This window comes from Rhipicephalus sanguineus, chromosome 1, assembly GCF_013339695.2.
Source record: "Rhipicephalus sanguineus isolate Rsan-2018 chromosome 1, BIME_Rsan_1.4, whole genome shotgun sequence".
Classification (NCBI taxonomy): Eukaryota; Metazoa; Arthropoda; class Arachnida; order Ixodida; family Ixodidae; genus Rhipicephalus; species Rhipicephalus sanguineus.
Genome location: NC_051176.1, coordinates 222,637,515 through 222,664,193, shown reverse-complemented (window position 1 = coordinate 222,664,193; position 26,679 = coordinate 222,637,515). Strand labels below are relative to the sequence as shown.

The window sequence follows — 26,679 nt, the reverse complement described above, 5'->3', positions numbered from 1 at the left end:
CTGTTCGCTCGTTACGGACTAACGATCGGCTTAAACAGCTGCACTGTTAAAAATGAGCTTGTCTCAGCCTCTGGGCCATATGGTTGAGCCTCTTAAATATAAAGCCATGTCCAGAGGGGAAAATGCCGGCTGAATTTGTACGTTCTGTTTTCAATAATTAATGATAAATAACGGTTGTACAAAGAGCATCAATGGGCGAGAAACTGCTTATACACCGTATGAGAAATATACATGACGAAGAGCAACATATCATACAAGGCAATGAATAGGTTATCCTACGCGACATATTATTAGATGCCTCAAACATACATGCAGGCGCACTTTCGGGGACCACAGCTTGTGCCGATGTGTAGGAATATATCTTCCAAAATGTCTGAAGCAGTGGCCTTAACTTTCTGCGATATAGTCGATCTAATGAGGTGGCACGTGGTTCATAAAAAATAATGCTGCAAAGCGACAGTTCAATCAATGCTGCACAAAAATTGTCATCAAGTAGAACCAGTCACTCACAAGATCATGATCGATAGATGATAAGGAAGGAATTGATTCGAGCAATAGGAATCGTTACGTCATACCATCCCTATTTCATCTGTTCCCCTGTGTTTTATGTGTTGTTATAATGCTTCAAGCGCTGCTTCGATGAAAGGGATACCGAACAAACTTTTACCGCTGACATTTTCAGTCCACTTGAATGGGTGCTGAAACTTACATGATGTTGTTTTCAGGCAGAAACTAGCCGAAAATAATGAATTTAATGCGTTTTTCACAAACTACCGCTTCTAGCGACCGCTTCACAAACTATATATATATAGAAGAGGTCACGTTTTCTTCGCCAGAAACTGCCGTGCCCACCGCGCTCCCTGCATAATTGCTTATCGAGCCATCTCCCGCGTCTCTCAACCGGCTGTGCGGGCCCATCATTGCTGCAATCTAGACGTAGTTGCCCTGCACGCTAACTATTCACGTATGCAAAGCACATGGTTGCCCTAGAGTGCTTCACTTCCGCGGTTTATCTCGTTATTAGCCAACTGTTCTCACTAGTGCGTTGAGTTTTATCGAAGCGCCTGTACCCGAGTTTGCTCGTTTATTTTGTGTGCTCACCGACAGTTGTTTCTATAGGGCTTAAATGCACGCACGGCGCGCGCACAGTGACACTCACTGATCAGCGTATTCGTGCTCTAGTTGGGCCTGAACTGCTTGTTGTGGGAGGACTTAGACATACCTAATGATCCTTACCTAATCTCTATGATTTCTTTGATATTTGAGTGCCTGTCTGCGTTTCGTTTCAGGTGAAGTCGGGTATCTACAAAACAGTTTTGAAGGAGAATACTCCGTTGGCGGCATCTCGCTCTCTTTTTACGCCGGTCTTTTTGCCTTCGGCGGATGGTGAGTGGAACAGTGAAGCGAGAAAGTTCGTCACACACGAAGATGTCACAGCGAGCTCGCGTTTTTCGTTCTTTTCTTTGGCGGCTTTATTCTCGCGCTGTCGCCATATCTTTTTTTTTTTAATAGTGACGGAGCAAAAGTGATATCAAGAGATCCGGATTTTGTTTGCTAGAGCCTTTCGAAGCTGAACGAGGAGCAGATTTCTCGTCTCAATTGAAGGGTAACTGCGTGTTTTCGCAGTAAGAATATTGAAGTTATACGTTTGGCTCAGAACGTCCGCTCCGAAACGTCCTCCCCCAAAATTCCGTTCAAAAAGCGGATCAAATGAACCATTAGAGCTATCGCAATTAAATTTGGAGGATGTGTAGGCATGCCAATGGTGATGTGGGAGCAGTTAGAAGATGGGGCGAGTAGAACTGTGTATAGCAAATTAGCAATCGAAAAGTTCTGCTCACTGCACTTTAGAGCACGAGCTTTTTCAATAAAATGCCCTTTCAGAGAACTATCGGATATATCGAGATAAAGCTGGGAATTATTGAAGTTTCTTTTAGGTGGAAAACGCTGCAGCATATTAAAATTTGTTGGTGTACTTTAAGAAATTATATTTTTGCTTATCAACTGTTCTAAATACTTTACGTGGCAATAAAATGGCAATAACTTGGCGTATTAGATTACTCAGAAATAAAGTTTACTACATCGGGAGGAACATGCGGGAAATATTTCAGTTATTTTTTGTATACGTTACGAAAGACGCGCTGTCGGCAGAGCATACTCTTTTGTACACCGTGCACTACACCTTTCAATACTACTTTACCACTTCAATTATCTAGGCGGGAATTGACTGTCTTTCATGTTCAAACAGACTTTTCAAGAATCGAATTATGTAAATATCCAAATAGTGCTTCTTTGTCTCGATTACTTGCACAGGTGAGCAACATTCGACAGTCCAATCACAACGCGTACTCAGCTTGTAGGTAAAGTTTTATTAACATCTAAATTAATTACTTTAAGTCTTTTGTGATACTGGCGGGCTAGTTGGTTGTACATTCTTTTGACAATAGCAGCACAACATTTAGCATGGAAAAACAAACAATAATACACACAACACAGACGTCTGTGCTATGGGTATCATTGTTTGTTTGTCCGTGTTTGTTCAAATTTACGTTGCTGTTCTCAAGGTGATATACTTTGTCTTTCATCACATTTTATAAGTCCATGCCTAAGGCTAGTGAAATTTCTCATTTTATTTAGAATGGTTTTCTTGTATTACGTCAGCTCGCATAGGGGCCGGGGGCGAAGAGGTGGGGAAGAGTTAAAGGGACACTGTAGTAACATGCCAAGTCGAGCTATATTGAAAGATTAGGCTTCTGTAATAATGAATCCGTCATTCGTAGCTACTTTCATAAGCGAGAACATGACGAAAGCGAGCAAAAAAAGGAAAGGCGTCAATTATTTAGGACTACGGTAGCTTTCATGAGACGTCAACGCTGGCTGATTCACCGGGATCGGCAAAGAGGGAGGTCACGTGGGGAATTCCTGTCCTGTGTTTTAGGGCTTGAACTCGGCCGTTGTTGGGCGATTAAAATCGAGGAGCAGCGCTTTTCGTTAAAGCTTTCTACGCATTGAAAAGACTGATATACTTCCAGGCGGATAATCTATCCAACTGGACTTGATATCCTCCGTTAATGTACCTTTAAAGATGAAACATTAGCCTTTTTTCAAAAGATGATGTTGCTTTGAATGATTTGTGTAGCCCGTTGCTTCTCTTCGTGCCAGGAGGTGAGTGTGGCCTATGAGTGTTTCGGAAAAGGTCATTGGATGATAGCAGCCTCCGTGCTCCTCCACTGCGGCTATCTCAAGGAGTTGCAGCCTTTTGCATTCTCTCCTTTTTTTGTGTGTGTGTGTGTGCGTGTGTGTGTTTGTGTGTGTGAGGCGTGACAGTGGGAAAATATGCGTGCGTGTTTGCTTGTGCGTTTAGGGTACGCAGGCGCTGTATACCTCTCTAGGTGGCCGTTGTCAGCTTGCTTCCTTTCTGTTTCCTCTCTGTGCGTGCCAAATAATAGTAATAATAATAATAATAATAATAATAATAATAATAATAATAATAATAATAATAATAATAATAATAATAATAATAATAATGTCGGCTCAAAATGCAGCGCAATTCCGCTGTTCTTTCAGTTTTCTGCCGTAACATTGAGCTGTTCTTGCTGCTTGAAGTGTAGCCAGAGAGGAAGTATAGTACATACAAAAGGATATACATTCCAAGCAGTTACGTTAAACCCCAATAAAGAGTATTATTCTAAGCAGTTTAAAAGTGCATATCTGCGTGTGGGGTGATGTTCACTAGTTTATATCTACTTATCTGAGCAGGAGTAATGACGTTGCTGTAAAAATAATTAAGGCAGTTGTAGTAATTAATACATGAACGTCATTTATGAACGTGACCTCAGTGCAACATTCTTTTTCTCACTGAGAATAACCGGAGTACACCTGGCGCTAGGTGTCATCTCAGAACGAAGTGTCGAAATAAATGCAATGGCACTGTACGCAACTTAAGTTCAGCGAAACATTTTATTTACGACGTTTATATGTGATGCATTCTTGATCAGTGCTTAATATCACTTAGATTAGATTTGTCCGCGACATCGCACATGTGCGCGGACACTATACGGCTGCAATTCATTTTGATGTTCCAAAGGATACCTTGGACGATGTACATGTAATCATTTGCGCTGACTGGCAGTTTCCTTTCAATTTTTTATAGGAATTATTTGAATTATGTGTCTGAGGAACTGAAGGATCCGAACAGGTAAGCATATTCTGTTTTATCTAGTTGCTACTTGCTCACCATTGAATGTTACATTGAAATGTTGCGCTGGTATGTGTGAGAAGAAATTTTAGCACGGTTATCGTTGGGATAAATATAGAGGATGAGAAGTAGCATATACAACATGACAGGTCTCTTGGTACTACATTACCACGTGGAATTGACTGCATCTGGAAGGTGGGGCAGGCAGGTGACGAGGTAAGTCAAAGGCTGTTAATTTGAGGGAACGAACGTCAACCAACTCGTGGGACTACGATGTAACCATGAGGCAAGCCGTAGTGGTTTACTGCAACTTAATGTGAAACACCTAGAGTTCTTTAACGTGCACTTAAACCTAACTGCACTGCGTCGATAGAGTTGTTTTTAATTTATTAATAGAACTTGTTTTCCACAACGATGTTGAAGAAAATGCTCCTAGATATCTGGGCTGTATGCCTTGTTGGCGCGATATTAAATTTCGCCCAGAAATAACAAAGCGTACGTTGTTGAGAGATGTGAGACAATTTGGTAACAGTTGCAGGAAAGATCCTTATCACTAGATGATTATGTTCCGGCAGTGTAGCGGGTTTTGTCGAATTCGTCGAATATTTTTTTTTTCGCTTATATATGCTCTACTTTATCTTCCAGAAATTTGCCCAGAGCTATATACATCGGCATCACGCTTGTGACGGTCGTCTACGTCATGGCAAACGTTGCCTACTTTACCGCAGTGTCTCCCCAAGAGATGCTTGCATCGCCGGCTGTTGCTGTGGTATGTTTGACGCACGTTACATTGCAAAAGATATTTGCTTACAGCCGTAAGGGGCCTTGAGTGAGTGTTTCTCGCCTCCAGTGTTACCCGCGCCAGCGACTTTGCCGTTAGCGACGTTATCAATAACAACACACTGCGCATGAATTGGTGCGGCTGTATTCGTGACTTTCTCTGCGAAAGGCGATTGTGAGTGCCACAGGGCACGGTCACTCCATTCGTGAGTGGCTAAGGCAAGGTCAATGCGGCCATTTTCGGAAAACGCTCCGCAGTCAAAGCTCGTAACGGCGGCTTACTGCGCATGCGGCGGAACGAGAGTACAAATCGCCGTTACTTTGCATTTATTTTACCCATGGCGAAGCTAAGCGATCCGCAAAAGAATAACTGCATTTGGAAATAACTTTATGAAGGCAGTAATATGGTATAGGAGTCTTGGCTCGCGACAAGCTCACTGTCGCGGTGACTCTGTATCGAGTCGCGAGGCTGTTTATTTTGGACGCGAAGAACACCAAGACATGTTGGTGATCATCCCGAAACAGGTGTCGGCAGCTTTGTGTCCCAGAAGAAAAAAAAGCGCTTATTGAGATTAAGGTCAACTTTCATTGAATAACTCTTTAACAGATGCATCGAATGCAAAAACAAATGGCGGGTATTGTAGATACAAATAAAATATGAATTTGATATGAGTGTTGCACAGATCTCGTATGTGCGTAAAGTGTAACACGCTCGTATAAAATTTTCATTAGCGCCATCTCATTCAGAATGGAGTGAACTATACGGAATATTGAATAGATCAACAGCTGCATGAATCACGGTTTCCCATATAGGTATACGGTTCCACATTTGAATAATGCCGCGTGCACGGTGAAGCAAAGGAAAAGAGCCGCCTGAGGGCTTATCGTTAGAGGCTGAGTGGGGGATGTGATAATAACGGAGGTAATAAAGTGAGGACATATCGTACGCGCAATGGCATTTGTATAGGGCTTTGCAAGCACTTTTTCTAGGATATCGCTACTATGCACATCGTAAAACCGGCGGCAGCCGCGGGCAGCGATTGTACTGTTACAACAGATTTAAGCCGGACATATCCGTGAACTGGGATAGGAATTCCGCCTGCTTTATCTTTGCTTATAAGACAACACGGATTACGATTTTTATAGGCACTTTTATAGGACAGTCCATATACAGCGCGTGCTTCTGGCATGTTGCGTGCCAGAAGCACGCGAATCGATATCTATACCCTGTAAGAAAAACTTCATTTTGGTCAAACTGCGCGGTGGTACGGCACACGAAGAAGGTAGTGAGACAAACAAGCGCAGACTAACAACAGGGTTTATTGATACATGACATCAGCCTTTTTAACAGTTTTAGCCCACATGATATGTCCCCCTAGGGGTTAACACTGTAGTAACTAAAAGCCACAAAGAAAGCCATGAAAAAAAAAAAACACGTAACATAATAATATCTGGGGTTTAACGTCCCAAAACCACGATATGATTATGAGGGACGCCGTAGTGGAGGGCTCCGGAAATTTCGACCACCTGGGGTTCTTTAACGTGCACCTAAATCTAAGTACACGGGCCTCAAACACTTTCGCCTCCATCGAAAATGCAGCCGCCGCGGCCGGGATTCGATCCCACGACCTTCGGGTCAGCAGTCGAGCGCCATAATCACTAGCCCACCGTGGCGGAGGAGACACGTAACAGGCCATGAAAATAGTATGAAAGAAAAACACGATGGGCATAAGAAAACGTATACGCGTGAGAAAACCGCGTGTCAACTGGTTATGTGGCATGTGGAGCACAGAAATGCGTGTTGCTTCTCAGTTTGGATAATCGATGGGTGGCTGATGCACCCCTCCCCCTTGGTCCTGATATGGAAAGCCAATATTATTTTGCGGCCTAATGATTTGCTTTCCTTGGGCCGAACTGTCGCGTCCTTGAAAACTGCCTCGCATCCGCACTCCCGGCAGTGTGCTGGCAGAAGGCGTGCGACAGCAAGCTAGCGAAAAGGCGAAATATGTGGACACATTCGCCGTTGTTCCGTATGTTGATGGCTTTCCCCATGGTTTGAAAAAGATCGGGAACAAATACGGGGTAAACGTAGTTTTTTCCGCGCCAGCTAAGCTTTCCAAAGTGCGTAACCTCGTAAGTAAAAAAAAAAATTACAGCATATCCACGGGTGAATAATGAAGAGCTTGGGCGAAGCTCCTGAAGCAATCATGGTCTCGGGCTCCGCTTCTCGTTGAGCGCGTTTCGCAGCGGCGTCCTTGGCGCGCACCGTCTCGGGATCCGCCTGGCTGCCGCCAAGCGAGCGCCCGCCGCTGCGCATCGTCCATGCTCCACCAACGATCCGACACGTACGGCGACGATCCAGGAGAATGAGAGAGGCGCTCGCAGGCGCTCGCTCCCCGCGCAGCAGCCAATCGTGCCATCTAGTGTCGATTCACACAAGCGCTATATTGCACACAATTCTACTGGACCAACGCCATCAAGGAAACGAGACGAGAAATGGTGATGACGACACAGATTGTGTACAGCGCCATCTAGAATATTGTCCCTGAACTGCAGTTTGTATGTACTTCTATGAGAGCGCCATCTATTGCATTATACAGGAGATACTGCCGTTACGCCGGACAATGGAGACCTGACAAGGTTAGACTAAGAGGAGCTACGCCCTTAAAAGAAAGAAGGTGCGAGTGAGTGGCGTATTAGTCATTGGGTTATCCAGCACAGGAATAAATATGTATACTTTGCGCAGTCGATGTGGTTTACCAGGTGCCTTAACGTGTGGGAAATAGTATATAGGTAAGAGTGCAAAATGCATCAACATTTGATCAAGGGAGCAGAGCGATCTCTCTATGACACCCCAGCTTTGCATATGCCAGCGCACTGCCGGGACCTTGGGTCAGCACTCGAGCACCATAACCACTAGACCACCGTGGCGGGCGGCCGTCACGGTGGTCTAGTGGTTACTGCAGCATTTTGAATAACATTTCGAAGTTAGACCATTGCCAAGCTTTCTTCTTTTCCTTTCAGTTAGTTAAGAGTAGTTCTTGTGGGGCTAGTTGGTGAGGCCTGTAGCTCTAAAATGGCGGACGCAAATAAGATGAGCACAGAACGAAAAAAAAAAGGGGGGGGGGGGGGGGCGTTCGTCCTGTCTCCTTCGTTTTGTGTTCGTGTTATTTGCGCCTCTGATTATTGAATGTGCGCCAGGAAACACTGACTAACGCGAACTACGCTTCCATTTTCAGACGTTCGCGCAGCGTACAATTGGTGTCGTAGCATGGATCATGCCGGTATTTGTCAGCTTGTCCACCTTCGGAGGCTTGAACGGGATCATGTTCACTATTGCAAGGTGAGTACCGGTATCAGTAGCGCGAACATTTAAGAAAGGACGCGTAACATGGTGAAACAGGGCGTGCTAAAAACGAGCACAACGACAACACAGCAGGACGGTACGCTGACTTTCAATTTGCGTCTCCTTTTTTTTCCCATCTTCAGTGCAACACGAGCATGTTGTCAGATTAAGTCGTCCATAGTTATGTAATTAATGTTGGAGTAAAATTCTTGCCCTGCCGGTACTAGTATATTTTGAAGTGTTACTTTCAGGCTTCTTTCACGCTAAGGAAACGGCAAGAGAGCGAAAACGCCTGAGCGGGCGGAAATACTTTTTCGTGCTTGTTTATATAACATTTGTTCTGTCACTGCCGCCGCTTGCGCTACATTTGCCTACTGTTCGCAACAAAGGAAGTGAATGCGTGCCACTTTGTCTTTTTTCTGAGCCTTTTATTTCTTACCGAATGTTAGTTATGCACGCAGAACACGGAGGAGAAATAGTCTTGACCTTTTCAAGCTGTTGTTTTTAGGATATACATTGGCAGAAGCTAAATAAGGGGACAACCCGCGGAAGCGGTCGCGGTGGATTCGCCCGGCTCTGCAAGAGTGCGATATGCTTCACCCTCGGCTAGTAACCGTCTTTTCGGCGATCTTAACCCATATCAGACTCTTAAGGAACGCGTCCTTCATAGACTGTTAGTCAGGTCGTGCAGAAAGGGGTATTTTGTGATTGTGTCGATGAGAATCGCCGCCGGCTCTTTGGCCGCCATTTTAAATTTGCGACCGGACGTGTACATAACTAAGCGTACACAAGTGGTCTGGTCGGTTTTGGACAGAATTATGATACTTCTTCCAGCGCACGAAAAACTCGACTGAATTTTATTCCACAGGTACAGGCGTTTTTGTACGCAGGTAGGAGCCACTAGTGCCAGTATAATCTCGACGAACTTGCACCAGGACACACGTCAGAGGTGGCAAAAGCACTCGTAGGCAAATATTTACAGCTCACGCTCACACTTGCACCTGCCTCCTACCTAGTTGACGCCACAAACACATCTGATTCATGCTTCCCGAGCGCTAAAAGATGGAGCTTTGACGCAGATATCTTTTTCATTGCTAATACAAAGTGCTCCAAAATTGCCCGTTGTTTGCGTGCTGGGTTGTGCGAGCAACGACGAATATCGTAAACCAAATAGCCACCGCCACCTAGCGAAGCTGCAGTCGTGCGATGATCTAGCAAGGGTTCATTACAACAGTGCTCGATCTGACCAATGTAACATTTCCCACTAGCAAGGGTATAAATGCGGTACACCACACTCACCTCACATTCAACGAGGGCTTTGGTGTGCTTTGTATAGTAGGCTTTGTACCGGCATTCGTGGTGTTCATTTCTACTCTGTCCATGTGTGTTCCTTGTCAGAATCAGAATCAATTTTATTGTAATTAGTACAAAGATTACTTAGTGATAATATACAGAAGGAGGTGTGCGCTGGAAGGTGTATAATAATGCCGTTTACATCACCTATGCCTTCCGGCAAAGCGAAGAAACGTTCCGCTTTCGCTCTGGCAAAGAAATCGGTCCGAAGCCGATGGGGCTTGCCGCCTGCTTCTCCGCCCGCTTAGGCGGCGAAGCGAGCGGACTTCTAGTGAGTATTGCCGCTTTCGCCAGCTTCGAGCTCTGTACGTGAACGGGGCCTCAGAGTCTGACTTCTGAGTGCATTACTTTGGTAGCGGAGTTAATTGAGGCAAAACTTCTTTTGTAATCGCTTCCAGTATTGTTAATTTGCTCTTTTCAGCTGAACTGGCAGGAATGAATGTTGTGGAATATAATACAAAAATCGGCCAGTGTGTTTACCGCGCCTTTCAGGAGGAGGGCAGAAGCCGTCAAACACCACCGTGCATATTCCTTTATTTCAGCACACACACACGCACAGAAAATATTTTTGCGGCTGTTGGCTGTTTATAATTTGTACTGATTGCGCATGCACGTTTACACTATTTCAGATTATTCTTCATTGGTGCTCTGGAAGGGCACCTTCCCATGATATTTGGGATGATACACACGACCAAGCTAACTCCCACTCCGCCTCTTCTGTTATCTGTAAGTTGCAATTTTTTTTCCTTGCTTGCAGAAACATTTTGGGATTTGATGACATTATAATTGTTTATACTATACTCAGAAGCTGCAATTTGCATAGTCAGAAGTACCCGCATCACAGCATCCTGGGGTGGGAAAAGAAAATAAATTTATATGTAGTTTTTCTATGGGGAAGGGGGGAAGGCAATGGCTTTTAATTTTTTTAATGCTGACAAGAAATGCTATCGAATCAATCAATCAATCAATCAATCAATCAATCAATCAATCAATCAATCAATCAATCAATCAATCAATCAATCAATCAATCAATCAATCAATCAATCAATCAATCAATCAATCGTTAGTGCTATACAATAAGAGTGATATACAGGGAAACATTAATTCATTGATTAATTGGTTAAACAGACGAACAAGAAACGCCGTAAGACATCCACCAGAAACAGAAAAAGAAAGCAAGACGTGCGAAAGACCTCAATATAATACATTTCGAGTGCCTTCGGCTTTTATATGTTTTGCTACAGCAGCCGTTGAAGGCCATCCCTACACGATCGCCGCACAGTCACTATCCGCATATCGTTTGCCGAACGTCGGAGGATGGCTGTTTTGTTGACGGCGGGCGAAATTCCCCGCCCCAGAGAGGATGAGTTCTTCGCTTAACCTTCCTCCTCCTGCTGCTCGGCGCTTCATTCTTACTGCGTCCCTCCGCTTCCGGCGTCACATGCTAGGTTGGCGCTGAAGAGTACGGTGACGATCGAGTTCTGTGCGGAGGTCTGAAGACAAAGCACACCTAATGGCGGCTGTCGGCCGATTGATCGGTTGCTTCGCTGAAAGGACATCGCACGGAATCACACCGATATCGACAAAATACTAAAAGCTTGACAAACATGTCCGCTGAAAATAAATGCCGCAAAATCGGAAACTTCATTGTAACGCAGAAAACGTTACACGGAACATAACAAGACAGTTGATTATTTGCCATTTCAAGCAACAAGTGATTAGCCTTCATGGTCCGTGTGAAGCGTCTTGTTGCACTACACTGTTAAAAAAAAAAAAAACTCCCAGGTGGGAGTAAAATGCTTGTTCTCTAGCGACCCCCCCATTGGGAGTTTTTTATACTCCGGTTGGCCGGAGTGATTGCGTGGCGCCTCCGCAGCGTCTTGCTGCACTATAAGTGAAATGCTATCCTGCCATCTTGATGACCAATAATTGTAATGCTTTGTAAGATAATGCGTGCCTACGCGGAAACTGGCGATTGGTTAAACGCTGTGGTGTTTTTGTGTAACTGACTACTCGCTTGTCCGAGATTGCGCTCTGAATGCCTTGGACATAGACGGGTTGTCACCCCCGACATCTTATGACGAATGAAGTGTAGCAAGATGTATTATCATATGTTGAATATCGAGTTTTTAAAATTAAATAGGGCTTTATATCTAGAGAATGATGCTAGTAATGGGATGAAAGTTAAATACACATATTAGGAGTATATGCGATGACTGGAAGTCTGACAACACAAATTGGCGCGGTATTTCAGGAAAACAATTCGCTGTCGAATGAAACGCTACATTTTTTATACAATAAGAAAAGAAACGTCACGTAAAACGAAATGGTGGGCCGACCGAAGCTTATCCGTAACATAGAAAACGCGTACCTTCAGAATTCGAAAGCGCGTTCAGCAGCGCAGAATGTAGACTCGAAGCTCGTAATAAAAGCTAGCGCAGTCTGTTTTATCATGGTGGTACTTTGCAATTAATATAATAATAATAATTGTTGGGGTTTAACGTCCCAAAACGATTGAGGGATGCCGTAGTAGAGGGCTCCGGAGAATTCGGCCCCCTTGGGTTCTTTAGCGTGCGCCTAAATCTAAATACTCGGGCCTCGAGCATTTTCGCCTCCATCGAAAATGCTCCATCGAAATGCCGCCGCGGCCGGGATTCGATCGCATAACCTTCGGGTCAGCAGTCGAGCACAATAACCACTAGACCACCGTGGCGGGTATGCAATTAATATATAAACCATGCTTATAAATGATGTAATCTTGTAGCATTGCAAGTTTCTGGTAAGAACATCTTCCCCTTGACGCTGTCGCAGCAGCCACACTATTATATTAGCAAGTATTACTATTTCTAGAAAAGCATTGCACTTTAGCAGATATGTGAAGCATAATTGAGTCTTTCCGCGTAAGTTGGCTTGCTCTTGAAGCATCAAGCAGGCGGCCAATCCACGTATAGTGATTTACCTAATAGAAGCCTGTACTTAACCGGAAGCAAATATCCGAAAATGCCGGATGTGATGCTCTGAAACCTAAATCCTTCGAACGAAAAGAGACATTCCGTTTGCGGTCGAAGTATTGATTATTTACGCATCCATAAAAAAACAGTGAATATTAGCACTGAGCCAGATATTTTTAGTACTCTCGCGTAAAATGGTAAGCGCTTCTGGAGAACACTTTCGGTAGTAGCCGAAAAACACCGTACGTTTTTTTTCGTTTCTGAGGTATTAAGACCAGATTTGACCACCTATCTGCTAAAAGAACTTTCCACCAAGGTTCTAGGATACTATTCAGCATGCATCATGTTTAAATCTGCGGAGCATCGTAATGTCAGTGCAAAGGAGCGTCGGCAATGGCTGATTTGCCTAGGCGCCTTATGTCCATGACTAGTTTATCTCGGGCGCGCGGTGACTTCAGCGACTGCTGTGCCACTCGTGAATCGGAGGATATAGGAGATTCATAAGGTATAGAATATAGGAGACTGCGCATAGGAGACTCTCATATATGTGCAGCGCATGTAACACTCGGGAAGACAAAACACACACTATGTAATTGTTCCCGTTATGACGCAGAACGAAAGATTCTGAAAGCTGCGCTACATTTGCAACGCGGCTTGAGCTTGGAGCTGCGGCTGCTGCGGCTCCTCGGCCCGTGGCAAAGCAGTGTCTGTGATATGAACAATACAAAAGCGCTGTTAGTGTTTTTACAAAAGTTTACGAATAACTATTTTGTGTATATGTGTGCGCGTGACTGTACGTATTGGTTTTGTGTATATGTGATCATTGTATATACCATAGTATATGCAATGATCACGCCGACACCTGGTGTAGTAAGCCAATCGATGAACCAGGCTAACATTTCCGGGGTAACCATTAAAATTGTTATCTATATAAAGACTGATTTACTTATTTACCATACAGTTGTTTCTCAACGCAGTGCATGCTTACATGTCAGATGTGTGATGAGAAATTTTGATGCAGTGTGCCGTGGCGCTGCTGATGTTTACGACGAGCGACATCTTCGTCCTCATCAACTATTTGAGCTTCAACCAGTGGCTCTGGGTGGGCGTCTCCATCCTGGGAATGCTCTGGCTACGTTACAAAAGACCAAACATGCACAGGCCGATCAAGGTTCGTGCACATTGTGCTATTATTAAGGCTGGTTTCGACTGTTGTCTTCGTTGCACGTATTATGTGTATGTCATCAGTGAATTTTCTCTATCTGTACACCTCTTCCTTTTGGATCGCATCGGGGCTTCATGTACGTGTTCGTGACGCATTATGCGCCTACGTGTCGGGACTGTAGTACGTGGTGCAGCCTTTCCTCAGCTTCCGCGTATGCCTCCGTCCGGCGGCCATTTCCATTGCTGCGGTTGCAATGCTGGCGTTAAAATCAGTAAAGATGAATTAACGAATCTTTGTTGACTAGCGCACGAGCAGCGTTGGCTACTCAGTGATCGAGTGTCCGCCGTGCTGAAAAAATGAATAGCGGGAAAGCGCTATTACATGAGTGAAATCTCCCGCCCCTTCATATTTTTAAATATGTTTCAATTAAAATAGATCATCCAGTGTATGCTGACCATAAATCAAAGAACGAAAGGACAAACAATTGAAGCAGCTTCACTGACTTATCGTCGCGAAGTCTGGTTAAGAAGTGGACCTGGTGGCATCATATTGCCGTTTCGTAGCTTGACTTCGCTCTATAGTAGTTTTGGAACCATCTGAACTTTGTTTAAAACCAGTCTTCGCGACGTTAAGTCAGGGAAGTTGCTTCAGATTCATAACGTGTAGTGGACTGGAGATGAATAGTGGGGCTTGCCCGATTTCTGTGGCCCATACCCGCTAGGCTTGTTACAGACAGCTTCATTTTAGCGGACCTGAGGTGGGTAGCGGGGCATGCTAAGTTTCTGTCGCACATATCCGCTAGGAGCTGCATTACGCTCCGCAGGGATTAACCTCCTGCCGAGCCATCTGTGTAGATGTCAGGGGAAAGGCTTCGTAAAAATAAATGCCGACGCGCCCAAGTGGCTGGGCAAGGCGTGGTATAAATTGCAGACCATACCGCGATAGGTGGGGTGATTGCTGCGCTAGCAATCACGGCGAGGGCGAACTAATCTCTGAACGTAGATACGCTGCACAACACTCGCCAGTAGTACCGCTGTCAGAGCTACTGATATGCTTTGGAAATTCCCGGATGTGCACACTGTGGATCAGGGAGGAAGAATGCAGCAGTTTTGGAACGCAGAATTGCTGTGCGCGGCGACAGTCGTAACCAACAGTCATAATCGTCGTAGCGGCTAATTGAGAAGGCGGCCCTACCGGCAAAGGCTGAACGAGCCGAGATTTCTGGCCTCTTTGCGCGCTGTCTCTGCGCGCCTAATGTTAGAGTTTGCATTGAATAGTTTACGAGCCCAAAACCGCGATATGACTATTAGGCACGCCATAAAGGATGGTTCCGGAAATATCAACCACCTGGGGCTTTAACGTACATTTAAATCTAAATACACGGGTCTCTAGCATTTCGCCTCCATCGTAATGCGACCGCCGCGGCCGGAATCGAGCCCGCATCTTTCGGTTCAGCAGCCGAGCACCACAAACACAGTACCACTGCGGCGGCTTCGCGTTGAAACTGTTCATCATGCCTACGTTGTGACAGCCACGGTTCGCGCTCATCGGATGAGATATGTTCATGTTTGCCTTAGTGCGCGCGACGTCATAGTTCATCATCACCACCGCCATCACTTATTGGCCCTTAAAGGCCCCTGTTGGGGTAGTAAATAAGGGGGGAGCATGCATAAGAGAAAGGAACGTTGGGATAAATAAATTAGCATGCGGCTGTTTTCTGCAGTATATAAGGCCGAAAAAACGGCGAACATTACTGCTCGTATAGTTGTCTAATGCTTTGCTATGTCTATCAGGGCTTCGAATTTCTGGTGAAACTTTTTATTATTCTGTATTTGGTCGAAGTTTTTGCAACCGAAATTCGTGAGGGTCTTCGTATGCAGCAGCGCAGCGCATGTAAGGAAAGCAGCCGACTTTGTGGAAACGCAGGTTACGACGGCGCACCCATCAGTGACAGGGACACGAAACTGACCCCAGTGTCCGGAGTCCGGTACAATCGCGAATTGGCATATTCCGGCATTCACTAACATGTTGCGAACGCGAAGCCCTGTCCGTTACCTTTAAGCACAAACGGACGCGATGGGAGCCTTGTCTCATCTAAGCGCTTGGCTACTTGAATAGAAACCTTTGTTGGTTGTAAGGCACGGCATTCCCAACAGAGACTCACAGAGACTCACAATGTGAAAGAGACTCACAATGTGAAATAATATCACAAGCAGCCATTTTGAATATCAAGCGTACATGCATTTTGAATATCAAGCGTACATGCATCTCGTAGGCGGACTATGGTGGCTCCACAGCCACCATAGTCCTCCATAAAGAAAGCAACAAAATTCCAATAAAGAAGGGTGTAAGGCAGGGAGACGCGATCTCCCCAATGCTATTCACCGCGTGCTTACAGGTTTTCAGGGCCCTAAATTGGGAAGAGTTAGGGATGTTAGGGATACGAGTTAATGGAGAGTACCTTAGTAACCTGTGATTCGCTGATGACATTGCATTGATGAGTAACTCAGGGGACGAATCGCAACTCATGATTACTGAATTGGACAAGGAAAGCAGTACGGTAGGTCTGAAAATTAACATGCAGAAAATTAAAGTATTGTACAACAGTCTCGTAAGAGAGCAGCGCTTTGCGATAGGTAGCGAGGGACTGGAAGTTGTAAAGGAATACGTCTACTTAGGACAGGTAGTGACCGCGGAGCCAAACCATGAGACTGAAGTAACTAGAAGAATAAAAACGGGTGAGGGGGGAGCACATTCGGCAAGCATTCTCAAATCATGAATGGTAGCTTAACACTATCCCTCAAGAAGAAGGTAGATGCACCTTACCGGAACGTCTCCACGGAGCAGAAACCTGGGCGCTTACAAGAGGGTTAAGCTTAAATTGAGGACTACGCAATGAGCAATGGAATGGCAAATGATAGGTGTAACCTTAAGGGACAAGAAGAGAGCAGAGTAGGTGAGAGAACAAGCGGGTGTTACGGACATCTTCGTCGAAATCAAGAAGAAGAAAGGGACGTGGGCAGGGCATGTAGCGCGTAGGCAAGATAACCGCGGGTCATTAAGAGTAACTGTCTGGAATCCAGGAGAAGGCAAACGCACGAGGGGGAGACAGAAAGTTAGGTGGGCAGATGAGATTAAGAAGTTTGCGGGTACAACGTGGCCGCAGTGAGCACAGGACCGTGTTGATTGGCGGAACATGGGAGAGACCTTTGCCCTGCAGTGGGCGCAGTCAGGCCGATGATGATGATGAATCTCATAAGATCCACATGGATCCTATGAACTTTCAGGTCGAACTTTCTGCATGCGCTCTCTTGTCTGTATAAGCGATTAGATACCAACATGAGTAGAAGTATCGACCGTGTACATAATTTAGGTGCACGTTAAGAAACCTCAGGTTGTCCCTATTAATCCGGAGTCCCCACTTCTGCGCGCCTCATACTAATATGGTGATATTGGCACGTAAAATCGCAGAATGCAGTTGAAATTTGGAAGTGTTATAAAACAACGAGACATGTGATCAGCAGCGAATACGGCGAGGAAACTATCCTACGGGGGCAGGTTGCCCATCAGGCAGTGTCATCAATATAACACTCCCGCAGACGCTTACAACTGCTGTGAACACAAGTATACCTTGAAAGAGATACTAGCAGATTGACTTCGGCCTACGTTCGATAGTACCCATAAAACGTTTAGGACCTACGTTCGATGGTACCCATAAAACATTTAGGAATGCCCATTAAACGCGAACAGCTAGCTGTCAGCGTCACTCCTCTATATTTCTCTTGATGGCAGCGTGCGAGTTTCTAGTGATTAGAACCTTAGCTCCGACATCATTGGTTTGCCTCATGTGCACTTGGACGCAATTGAATTGCTGCCAACCCTCAGCAGCTGTTGAGATGATGCATGACAAAATCGTTGGACTTTAGTAAATTATTGCAAAAAAAAAACACGTTACATGTCGCTTTTTTCGTAACAATGGTCGCAGCATTTTTAATTGAAGTACTTCCGTGGAAATAACGTTTGGTTATTAACATCGTCCATTTTATTCGTACATGTTACCGCGTGCGTTGTGGTTGGCTCGGGGCTACAAACATGCCTTCTGCCTCATCGACCTGTCATGCACGACTTTTACGGATGAATCATGCAACAAGTGTGGGTTGAAACCATGTATGCCTTTCGCTATAGAGTAATTGTATGCTGGACCTTAATTATTCTTTTTCTGTCTTCTTTTAGGTTCCGCTTGTCTTCCCCATTGTGTTCCTGGCCATGTGCACATTCCTTACGTTTATGCCTTTGTATGCCAGCCCCACGGAGACTGGAATGGGCCTCGTAATTCTGATCACTGGCATCCCTGCCTATTATATCTTCGTTATTTGGAGTCCTAAAAACAAAGTGATCCGAAAGTTGTCGGGTAAGTACAGCTTGGGTCATTGTTGCACATTTTTATGAAACTTGTTTTGCTGGTGCCTTTTGTACTGAGGCACCTTACAAACGTTCACCACGAATAGAAGTGTGTAGGCTGACTGGCCACTGAAAATACTTCTCAGTGGAAGCTGTTCACTGAGTGAACTTGCGACAGTATAGATATCACAGCTAGGCAGCAATAGGCGGCGATACACGCAGCAGGATCTTTGGACCGAATGGCGCTGCTGCCAGTCAAGCCTTTAAATAGGCACCTATCTCAGGAATTGTTGAGGGCTTTCTAAACTGTCTCTCCGCTAGGTTTGTGCGTGTGTGCGAGCTTGAACGTCATAATCATCGAGCGAAAGTTCTCATCGAGTAAATTTATTCAACCGGACTCTGTTTTCATCGGAACATAGCGTACAATAGCGAAGAAGTACTTTAGCATGTGTTATTTTTCATGCGTACAGCGCTAAAGAAATGGGCGAACTAGTAGATAGCACTGAGAGCGCTGCGTCACAACTGAGTTTATTGACACCAGATTATTTGTTTTAAGCATTCAGAGACTCCAATGTAAGCCACTGCGCACGCGCATTCCCTCTGCCTGTGCCTCGTACTGTCTGCTTAGCAGCGCGAAGCTGACGGAGCTGGCGACAGCTGAATGCCCGCTCTTCTGTACATAAGCAGCAGCGTCGTCTCTAGGGGGGCGACAACGCGCATTTCTGCCTCTCGGCTTATGTTTTCCGCACTCTGAGAAGGGGAATATGTCGTGGTGCAGTTACTCGAGCAGTTACTTTTCATTTCAAAGCAACTATTCTTAGATATTGACAAAGAGAGATAAAAATTATGTGGGAAGGCAAGCAGGCTAACCGGAAGATAAATATCCATTTTGCTACCTTGCGCTGCGGAAAGGCTAAGGATAGACAGAAAGATAAGAAAGAAAATAATAAGGGAAAAGAGGGGCGAAAAAACAAACAAACAGAAAAACTTCATAGAGAGACACGGTATATTGATGACGCAAAGTTTATTTTTACCGTGTGTTGTTAGTTATTACTTTTTACACTTTGACGATCTCCCTTTTTTAAGCTACATTCATTATTGATGTTCTTGTTCGTATCTTTAATCTGTTCAGCTTTCCTACGGCTCGAGTTTTACTCCATCCGACAGTTACTGCCCTTGATTAATATAATGTTAACAGGAGTAGTAAAAAGAAAGTTAGACAGTAGGGGCAATAGACAGCATTTCACAGGTGCGCAGTAAGCGAGATTTGTGCCGGCAAACTTAAAAAAAAGAAAATGAACCACCTGGTGTCACCAAACTCGAACTCGGCACTGTGTTTTCCGCAGGCCTGTCCCTTGTTTAGCGCTGCTCCCATCAAAAACGTTGCCTTTAAATACCAGCTCGGTGTCGCAGTTAACTGCACTAACATGTGTGTTACCCTTCTTTTTTTTTTTCAGAATGTCTTACAATAGAGATGCAGAAGTATCTGGAAGTCATACTTCCTGAGCAAGAAGAAAAGCTTCTGGAAGTTGAATCCTGAAGGTTGCAGTCTTGATTTCAGGAGCTTAATTGTAAAGGACCATCCAACTGCCTTACCGCAGTGTGTGTCCCCATACTGAACCCCTGTTGGTTCAGTATGAGGACGACGACGTTCAAAACTGCAGAAACATCGGCGTATGTTCATTTTTGGCAGAGTGTTAAAACACTTGTCGTAGCCAGCATTACTTAATGCTGCTATACCGAAAAAAGAATGGCTTACCTTCTTGTATAGCACGTCGAAAACTTATGCGCGAACTGACATGGTGAACTGGAGGAAGATAAGCTTAGTGGTTGCTGTAACAAGACAAACTTCGTGTTTCACTTTTAAAGGAATGGGTTCAAGAAAGTATTATCACATGTTGAACCTTGGTCCTTGGAGTGCCTTGGTAGGTAAAAGAATATCCAACGGAAACAATGTGCAAATTATCAGGCTTTACTCGTTTAGGAACAGCATGAAATTTTATCAAAATATTGGTTTAGCTTTCGAATTACTACCGAGTATTTCTAAAAGGGAGTCACTGTATTGTTGAATTCTGTGCTGGAGGACCGGCATGCATAGTCAACGGTTATGAGGCGTGCGAAGTTTCTACGTTTTCGTATGTGTCCATTTTGATCACTTTTAAAGGACTAATGAAGCAGAAGGTTGTGACAGTGAGTGCAGTGCCAGGCATTCTCATTTCTCTTAAATAACACCATAATATGTAGTTATCAATGTATTGCTTCGTACGGCTGGTGTTGTTTGCTTATTTGACACTTGCAACGACACGCTCGCGCCGTGCATTCGTCTATGCCTAATATGGCTCGTGTGGAAACCGCGTCTGCTGAGGTGGTATGCGATTACTTTACAACATGGAATGCACGCTTTATGATGCAGAATTTTGCGGCACAGACTGGAAGCTTTAAATGTGGCCCTGCGACCGTAACGTTACCTTTGCCGTCACACCTTTGCCTCGATTCATTCTCCTTTACATTTTTAATGGAGGCGAAAATGCTTGAGGCCCGTGTACTTACATTAAGGTGCACGTTAAATAACCCCAGGTGGTCGAAATTCCCGAAGCCCTCCGTTACGGCGTTCCTCATAATCATATCGTGGTTTTGGGACGTTAAACCCCAACAATTATTATTATATTAGGACAAACGTGCTATTGCGCGAGGCCTTTGTGGTGTCCGACCGGTTAGTGGTCAGTGCTGCAGTTCTCGCGTTTTTTGGTTGCATATCGACGTTTTTATGAGTGGGGGGTAGCGCGTTGTCGTCACGCTGTCGTCATTGCGTTGTCATATCGCGATCGTCGTGACCTTGTCCTCTCACCGTTGTGTTTCCGTTGTCGTGCATGCCTTTTGGACCATGCTTCAATCGTTACACCGTCGTCATCATTCTCGTCGCGCTGTCATACCGTTTGCCGAAGCATGAGTCGACCGTAATCTGTGACAGCATCGTCACACACTGTTATCGACGTTAGCAGCATACTTCTGAAGCGTTGCTTGTGTTTCCATCTGATTTCCTGGCTGTGCATCAGCTGTTCGCTTTCTTGACAATCATATTCGAATGTTTATGCAACAGTTTTGGTCAACGTATTTCTGTTACCTCTTTCGGGGTAGATTTGTTCCCCAGCCTTTTGTCACACAATTTTAGAAGCAATTTGATACAGCTTGATACAGCCTTTGTATTCTGTTGAGCGCTAAGTAGATTAAAAAAAAAAAGGCTTCGGCATAAAGCACTGAGAGGTAATTTCGTAAATGGGAAACGAGACGTGTTTATGCTCTGCACAGGAAGCTCTATATATAGTTTAACTTGTGCAGGCAGCTGTCTGTACGCGAAAGCAGAGCAGCTTCTCTTTTAACTTCCGGTGAGAGATCGTGTACGCTGACGTCTCTGTTTACTGTCGCCAGTGGTTCTCACGTGCATCGCGTCACCTGAACCAGACAAAATGCTTACCGGTCGCGTCGAAGGGCCGCGCTGGCTGTGGCGTTAGACAACAGCAGGTCTGTCACGTGCATTTCGTGTCGAGCTTTTGGAGGGGTTCTATATAGTAAACTACACCGTGTTTATATTATTTAGCGCTCGATTAAAACCTTGTGTTCACGACAGTTTGTCGTCCTCCAGTTCTTCATGTTGGTTGCCGGTGTTGGTTATTGTGGTTGGTAGCCCGTGTGCCTAAAGGATACTTTTTACTCTTTGCTACAGGAGCGCAAACGAACGTTTCTAAATGCATTAACACCCACCGTTGCTTGTGATAGAGCAACTGATTTATCATTCAGAAAGAAGACGGCGCGATGATTATTGTCGATTTTTGGAACCATTTTTTTTGCAAGCTTACCACAAACTAGAATTTACTTATTTCTGATATCGCGGCGTGCCTTTCGACAGGCTTGCGGCAAACTGTGGGCAGCTTAGGAAGCAGTGCACACATATCAGAGGGGAATATATTTTTAACGCTACTTCTGCTCTCAAGGCTGATGGAGCTCTTAACAGTCGTGTCTATAAAACATTTTCAGAAAAAGTGGACGCTCAGTGATAGTGTGATGATAGTTCAGATATTGTCACTTATGACACTTTCTTGTACTGAAAATTGCGCGGTGTTTAGAGAAGAAGAGAGAGAGAAAGACGAAGTGAAAGGCAGGGAGCTAAACCAGATATTAGCATCCGGTTTGCTATCCTGCAGTGGAGGGGGGATAGGGGCTGGAAGAGGGCGCAGGGAGAGAGAGACCACACACACAGAATTATATATATATAATAAACGACAAAGACACACAGGAAGGACGTTCTAATTGCAGTCGTTCAGTAAGGCCGGTGCATCGCAAGAAGCGCAGTAGCAAGCAGCGCAAGTGCCAAATATCGCCCGCCTTCATCGTGTTGTTTTTTATGCGACTAGCGCTGAATCGACTTTTCCCGGTGGTAGTGCAATTTGACCATTCGATTACGCTGGTTTGTTTGTTTTTTTTTTCTTTTACACATGCTTTGTGTTTCCTGGATGTTACAAATGATAGAGCTAAGGGTTTTTGAAGGGGTTATTGAATTGTGCCATAATTACGTTTTATACTTTAAGTATACAGTGTGCTGCGGACTGTCTGTATTTTCCCCCATGGCTTTGAAAAACAACAACAAATTAGCTCATTTTTATAGTCGAACGGCGTATTTTTCCACAGCTAGTACCGTCGTTATATGTTCCGATAAGGCATTTATTCAAAGTACGCTAGTGGCGACGGTCCTACATAGGTTGTATGTCAGCGAGTTTGCAGCATTTTCGTACTTTGTACCTCTGAGGCCATATACGAGTATATCACGTCTGCGGTAAATGAACGGTAAGCGCTGAAGCTTTTTAATGTAGGTGGTAGTCAAGTTAGGTCATGACAATTTTTTATTGCTCGTTGTTAAGACGAATGACTGGGACGTACAAAAACATCAGTTGAGTGTGCACACTGGGAGAATTTTTTTTTTTTTTTGCTTACTTGGACTACTAGTCACCGTAGTCGGCGTTACACAACTGACGTGCGCGCTTATCAATTTCACCTAAGAGGAATGCGACGCAGTTATATTATAATGTCATACGTATAGCAGGCTTACTGACGTGCCATGGTTCAAGTGAGCTCAGAAAAAGCTATGTCCAGCTCTGAAAGATGGCGTCGATTCTGGAGCAACTTTAAGCACATTAAGAGCTCTGCGCTCTGTGTTCGTGGTGTATTCAGTCTGTTCCTGTACGTTAAAGAAGCGCGATTACCCCCAAGATTAAGCACATTAAAATACATCCTAATGTTAAATCATTTGATGTGCCGCTCCATCTAATATTTCCTAGAGTGAGCGGTATTCACTTATTACTTGGAGTCATAATGACAAACCTTGGCCCGAGCTGGCTTAGTGTGCTTGCTTGATTGTACATGTGCACGGCGTGTCTTGCTTCACGTTTGTTCGCGTCTTCCGCGCTGGGGTCCGCTACTGTGCTTGAATAACATTTCATATCATCAGTTTTCTGCAGCTACATCACGTATTTGTTACCTCTCTGAATGAATTTAACGGTTTTACTCCAATATACAGTAGCTGACATTCTATTCCAACAACATCTGTCAGTCGTGGCTGCTTATGTGTCTATTTTTGTCGTTTCTTACGTGTCCGCTCCTTGATATGTGAATGTGACAAACATAGATGCAAGTTAATTTCTTTTTTATGCATTTATTGTGAACAAACGACACTACATAATGCATGTTATTAGGCATTTTGTTGCATCGCATTTTTTTTTTTTTTTTGCAGCCGTGCCAGTGTGTGGTTCACTATGCATTTAGCACACAGCATTGGGTCAGGCGTTACAATTTCGGACACTTGTGGTGTGTAATTTGAAAAGAGGGAGGCAGCAGTGGCTAACAAAAAGCCAGGCGTTGAAGGTTACCATGCATGTGACTTTGACCTGTGTTCTCTTTACGGACCACTTATTTGATATAAGGTTTAATGTCGACGCGACAACATTCCTGTTCGCATTTTCGCACGTTTCAGTGATTCATAATCATTCGCGTGCTCATTCGCGATAAGGTGCACCTACAACAACGTGGAAAGAGGCAGAGCAAATAAACAAGCAACCTTGGCGAGTGACGTTGCGTGTGACCTTCGAAACAATTATCATGGTATAGTCAACATTCCACGTCTTGTGCTCCGCAAACGCCTGTCAAAATGACCTTTGTATTCATGTCGTTTTCTCAGTATGGTTTGGAACGTCTATTTTTTAACATTTTCTAAAGAACGTACTTGACTGTCTTTGATTTTTCGAGCAATCTGCAGCAGAAAAGCAAGCTTGCTTAAGATTTTACGGAAGACAAATTGTACAGCATTTTTTTTTGTCAATAAAGTGTTCTTCGTACAAATCTGTCGTGTGCGCTTTATTGGTAGCTTGCGTTATCGAGTGCATCGTCAGGCCCAGTAGGCCGTGTAACACATGCATTCCCTTTAGTTTCTTCTCTCCTGTTTGGAGAATACTTTTTGTATAATTAAAACGTTGGGTACATCAGAATACTTCGTACAAATAAAATATACTGCGCAATTGAACCAAGTTGACAATTTCTTGGTTCAAACGGGTGCACATTCGAGATGTACCTTTAGCTAAGTACATCGAAATGCAGCATCTTCAGGTTGACAGGATGCGAAAGGGAGAGCGACCCAGAAATTAGCTGTTATCGCCGCTGATATTTCTCATGACACCGTGAACGCTAGCATAATTTTATTTACAGCTCGAAAACGCTGGAAGCCACCAAATAATTGTGCTAGCTGTAAGTACTCATTGCATAAAAGCCCACGCAGAGCACACGTGCGCATCGCTAGATTCCTGCGACGTCATCATCGACAGAAATCTAGGGACGCGCACCGTCATCGTCATTTCTCCTTTTCATTTATCTTCCTCTCCCTTTTTTTTCAATGTTACGTACCTGATTAGAAAACACAATGGTTCAGGCAAAACTCCAAGCCTTACTTAAACAATCATTCATCTCCCTCTTGGTGTAACACGCCTGTGGTGAACCAAGATGTGACATGGCACAAGACCCCATGCGTCCGATGGCAACCCGTGTCAAGATACTCATAATCAATACGGCTAGATTCTACAGAAAGTTTGATAGCCCGCGGTACTCGGCGAAACCCGGCAAGTGGCGCTCCGACAAGTGCTTTGATGCTCTAGCTTCGACGAGTGAGGTGGTGCTGCTGAGCATCGATGATGAAGTAAGCTGAATAGCTGGAGGTAAGTGGACTCAACATCATCCACACAGGCATGTCACAATTGCTGTTCTCGCTGCAGAACTTATAGAAATGTAGTAGCCGAGGTAATGTAAACATGAACCTCTCCACAGCAAGCCAGTTAAAATGGAGCAGAACAGACGCGTCACAAAACTGCTGAGGGGCCTTTACAACGCGTGCTACCAAAACCATATAGTTTCCTAATAATACACTAGACGGAACTCTGGCTCTAGTGCCTATGGATCTAGTGTCTATGGGAGCTGCAACGCATGGCGCTTCAGCCAGCATGGGAATAATGGGTAGTACACGGATTTGTCTAAGCTTGATTCTTTCGGCTTCGTTTGGCTCCATGTGTCCTGCATGTGTCCTGCAGCCGCTCTGTCGGAAGACGAAGTTCAGCAGTTGCACTTCACCACCTTGACCTTTTTCTCACCAATTCAGATCGGGTCACGAAGTTCACAATGGTCCATTCTTTATCCGGAACCAACACCAAAACGCAGCAATAAACAAAGCCACAAGTGCGTTCGAAGCCGTAAGCACGAAGATTAGGCAAATACGTGTACTATCCATCATTAGAGTGCACCATCATTCCCACGGTGGCTGAACGATCTCAGAGCCAGAGTTCCATCTAGTAAATATTCTAGGAAAAAATCAGCAAAAAATTATCGAAGCTTGCATTAAGCCGCGCAATGGCTTGAAACAGCGAAACTGGATGATTCTGAAGACTAATCTCGTTGGTTCTAGGTTGTTTCTTGGCCTTAGCTAATTGATGCAGGTTTTTAACTAGAAAGCTTTATGCCGTCGAAATGACGTCGAAAAAATATACACGATCAGATGGCAAAGAAAAAAAGTTCCGTCAACGGGCACCGAACCCACAACCGCTCGGTCCGCAACAACAGATGCCCGACACGCTATCCAGTGCGCCACGGTCACAGACTGTAGTGGCTTTACAAACGTGCCTTTTATGTCTACCACTCTCCCGGTAGGCGGGGTGGTGTTGCCCTCTGGGAGCGGTAAAGTAAAGTAATTCTTCATTACTGTGGCCTCCGCGATTAGCACCTGCAACGCGTTACACGTCCGTCCCATTCGGCGCGTTTGCAATAGAAGTTCAATGTTGTCAATGAATTAACACACCGCGAGGTGGCGACCTTAGCCCTGGAGTCGTAAAAGCGTCAGCCTCGCTCATATCACGCTATTCCGAACTAAAAATAGCTCTACGACGCGCGCCTGCCT

The 26,679-nt window shown here is 44.7% G+C and overlaps 1 protein-coding gene across 1 annotated transcript in view; it reads left to right on the top strand.

Annotated features, from left to right (window-relative positions):
• Positions 1-24,685, top strand: part of LOC119372970 (large neutral amino acids transporter small subunit 2) — a 60,274-nt gene extending 35,589 nt beyond the window's left edge. Inside the window, exons 3-10 of the mRNA XM_037643170.2 lie at positions 1,290-1,386; positions 4,154-4,198; positions 4,844-4,967; positions 8,218-8,321; positions 10,307-10,403; positions 13,650-13,799; positions 18,027-18,204; positions 19,652-24,685. Of these exons, the coding sequence (XP_037499098.1) occupies positions 1,290-1,386; positions 4,154-4,198; positions 4,844-4,967; positions 8,218-8,321; positions 10,307-10,403; positions 13,650-13,799; positions 18,027-18,204; positions 19,652-19,734 (878 nt within the window). The 3' untranslated portion in view covers positions 19,735-24,685. The remainder of the gene's footprint in view (positions 1-1,289; positions 1,387-4,153; positions 4,199-4,843; positions 4,968-8,217; positions 8,322-10,306; positions 10,404-13,649; positions 13,800-18,026; positions 18,205-19,651) is intronic.
• Positions 24,686-26,679: the final 1,994 nt, after the last annotated feature.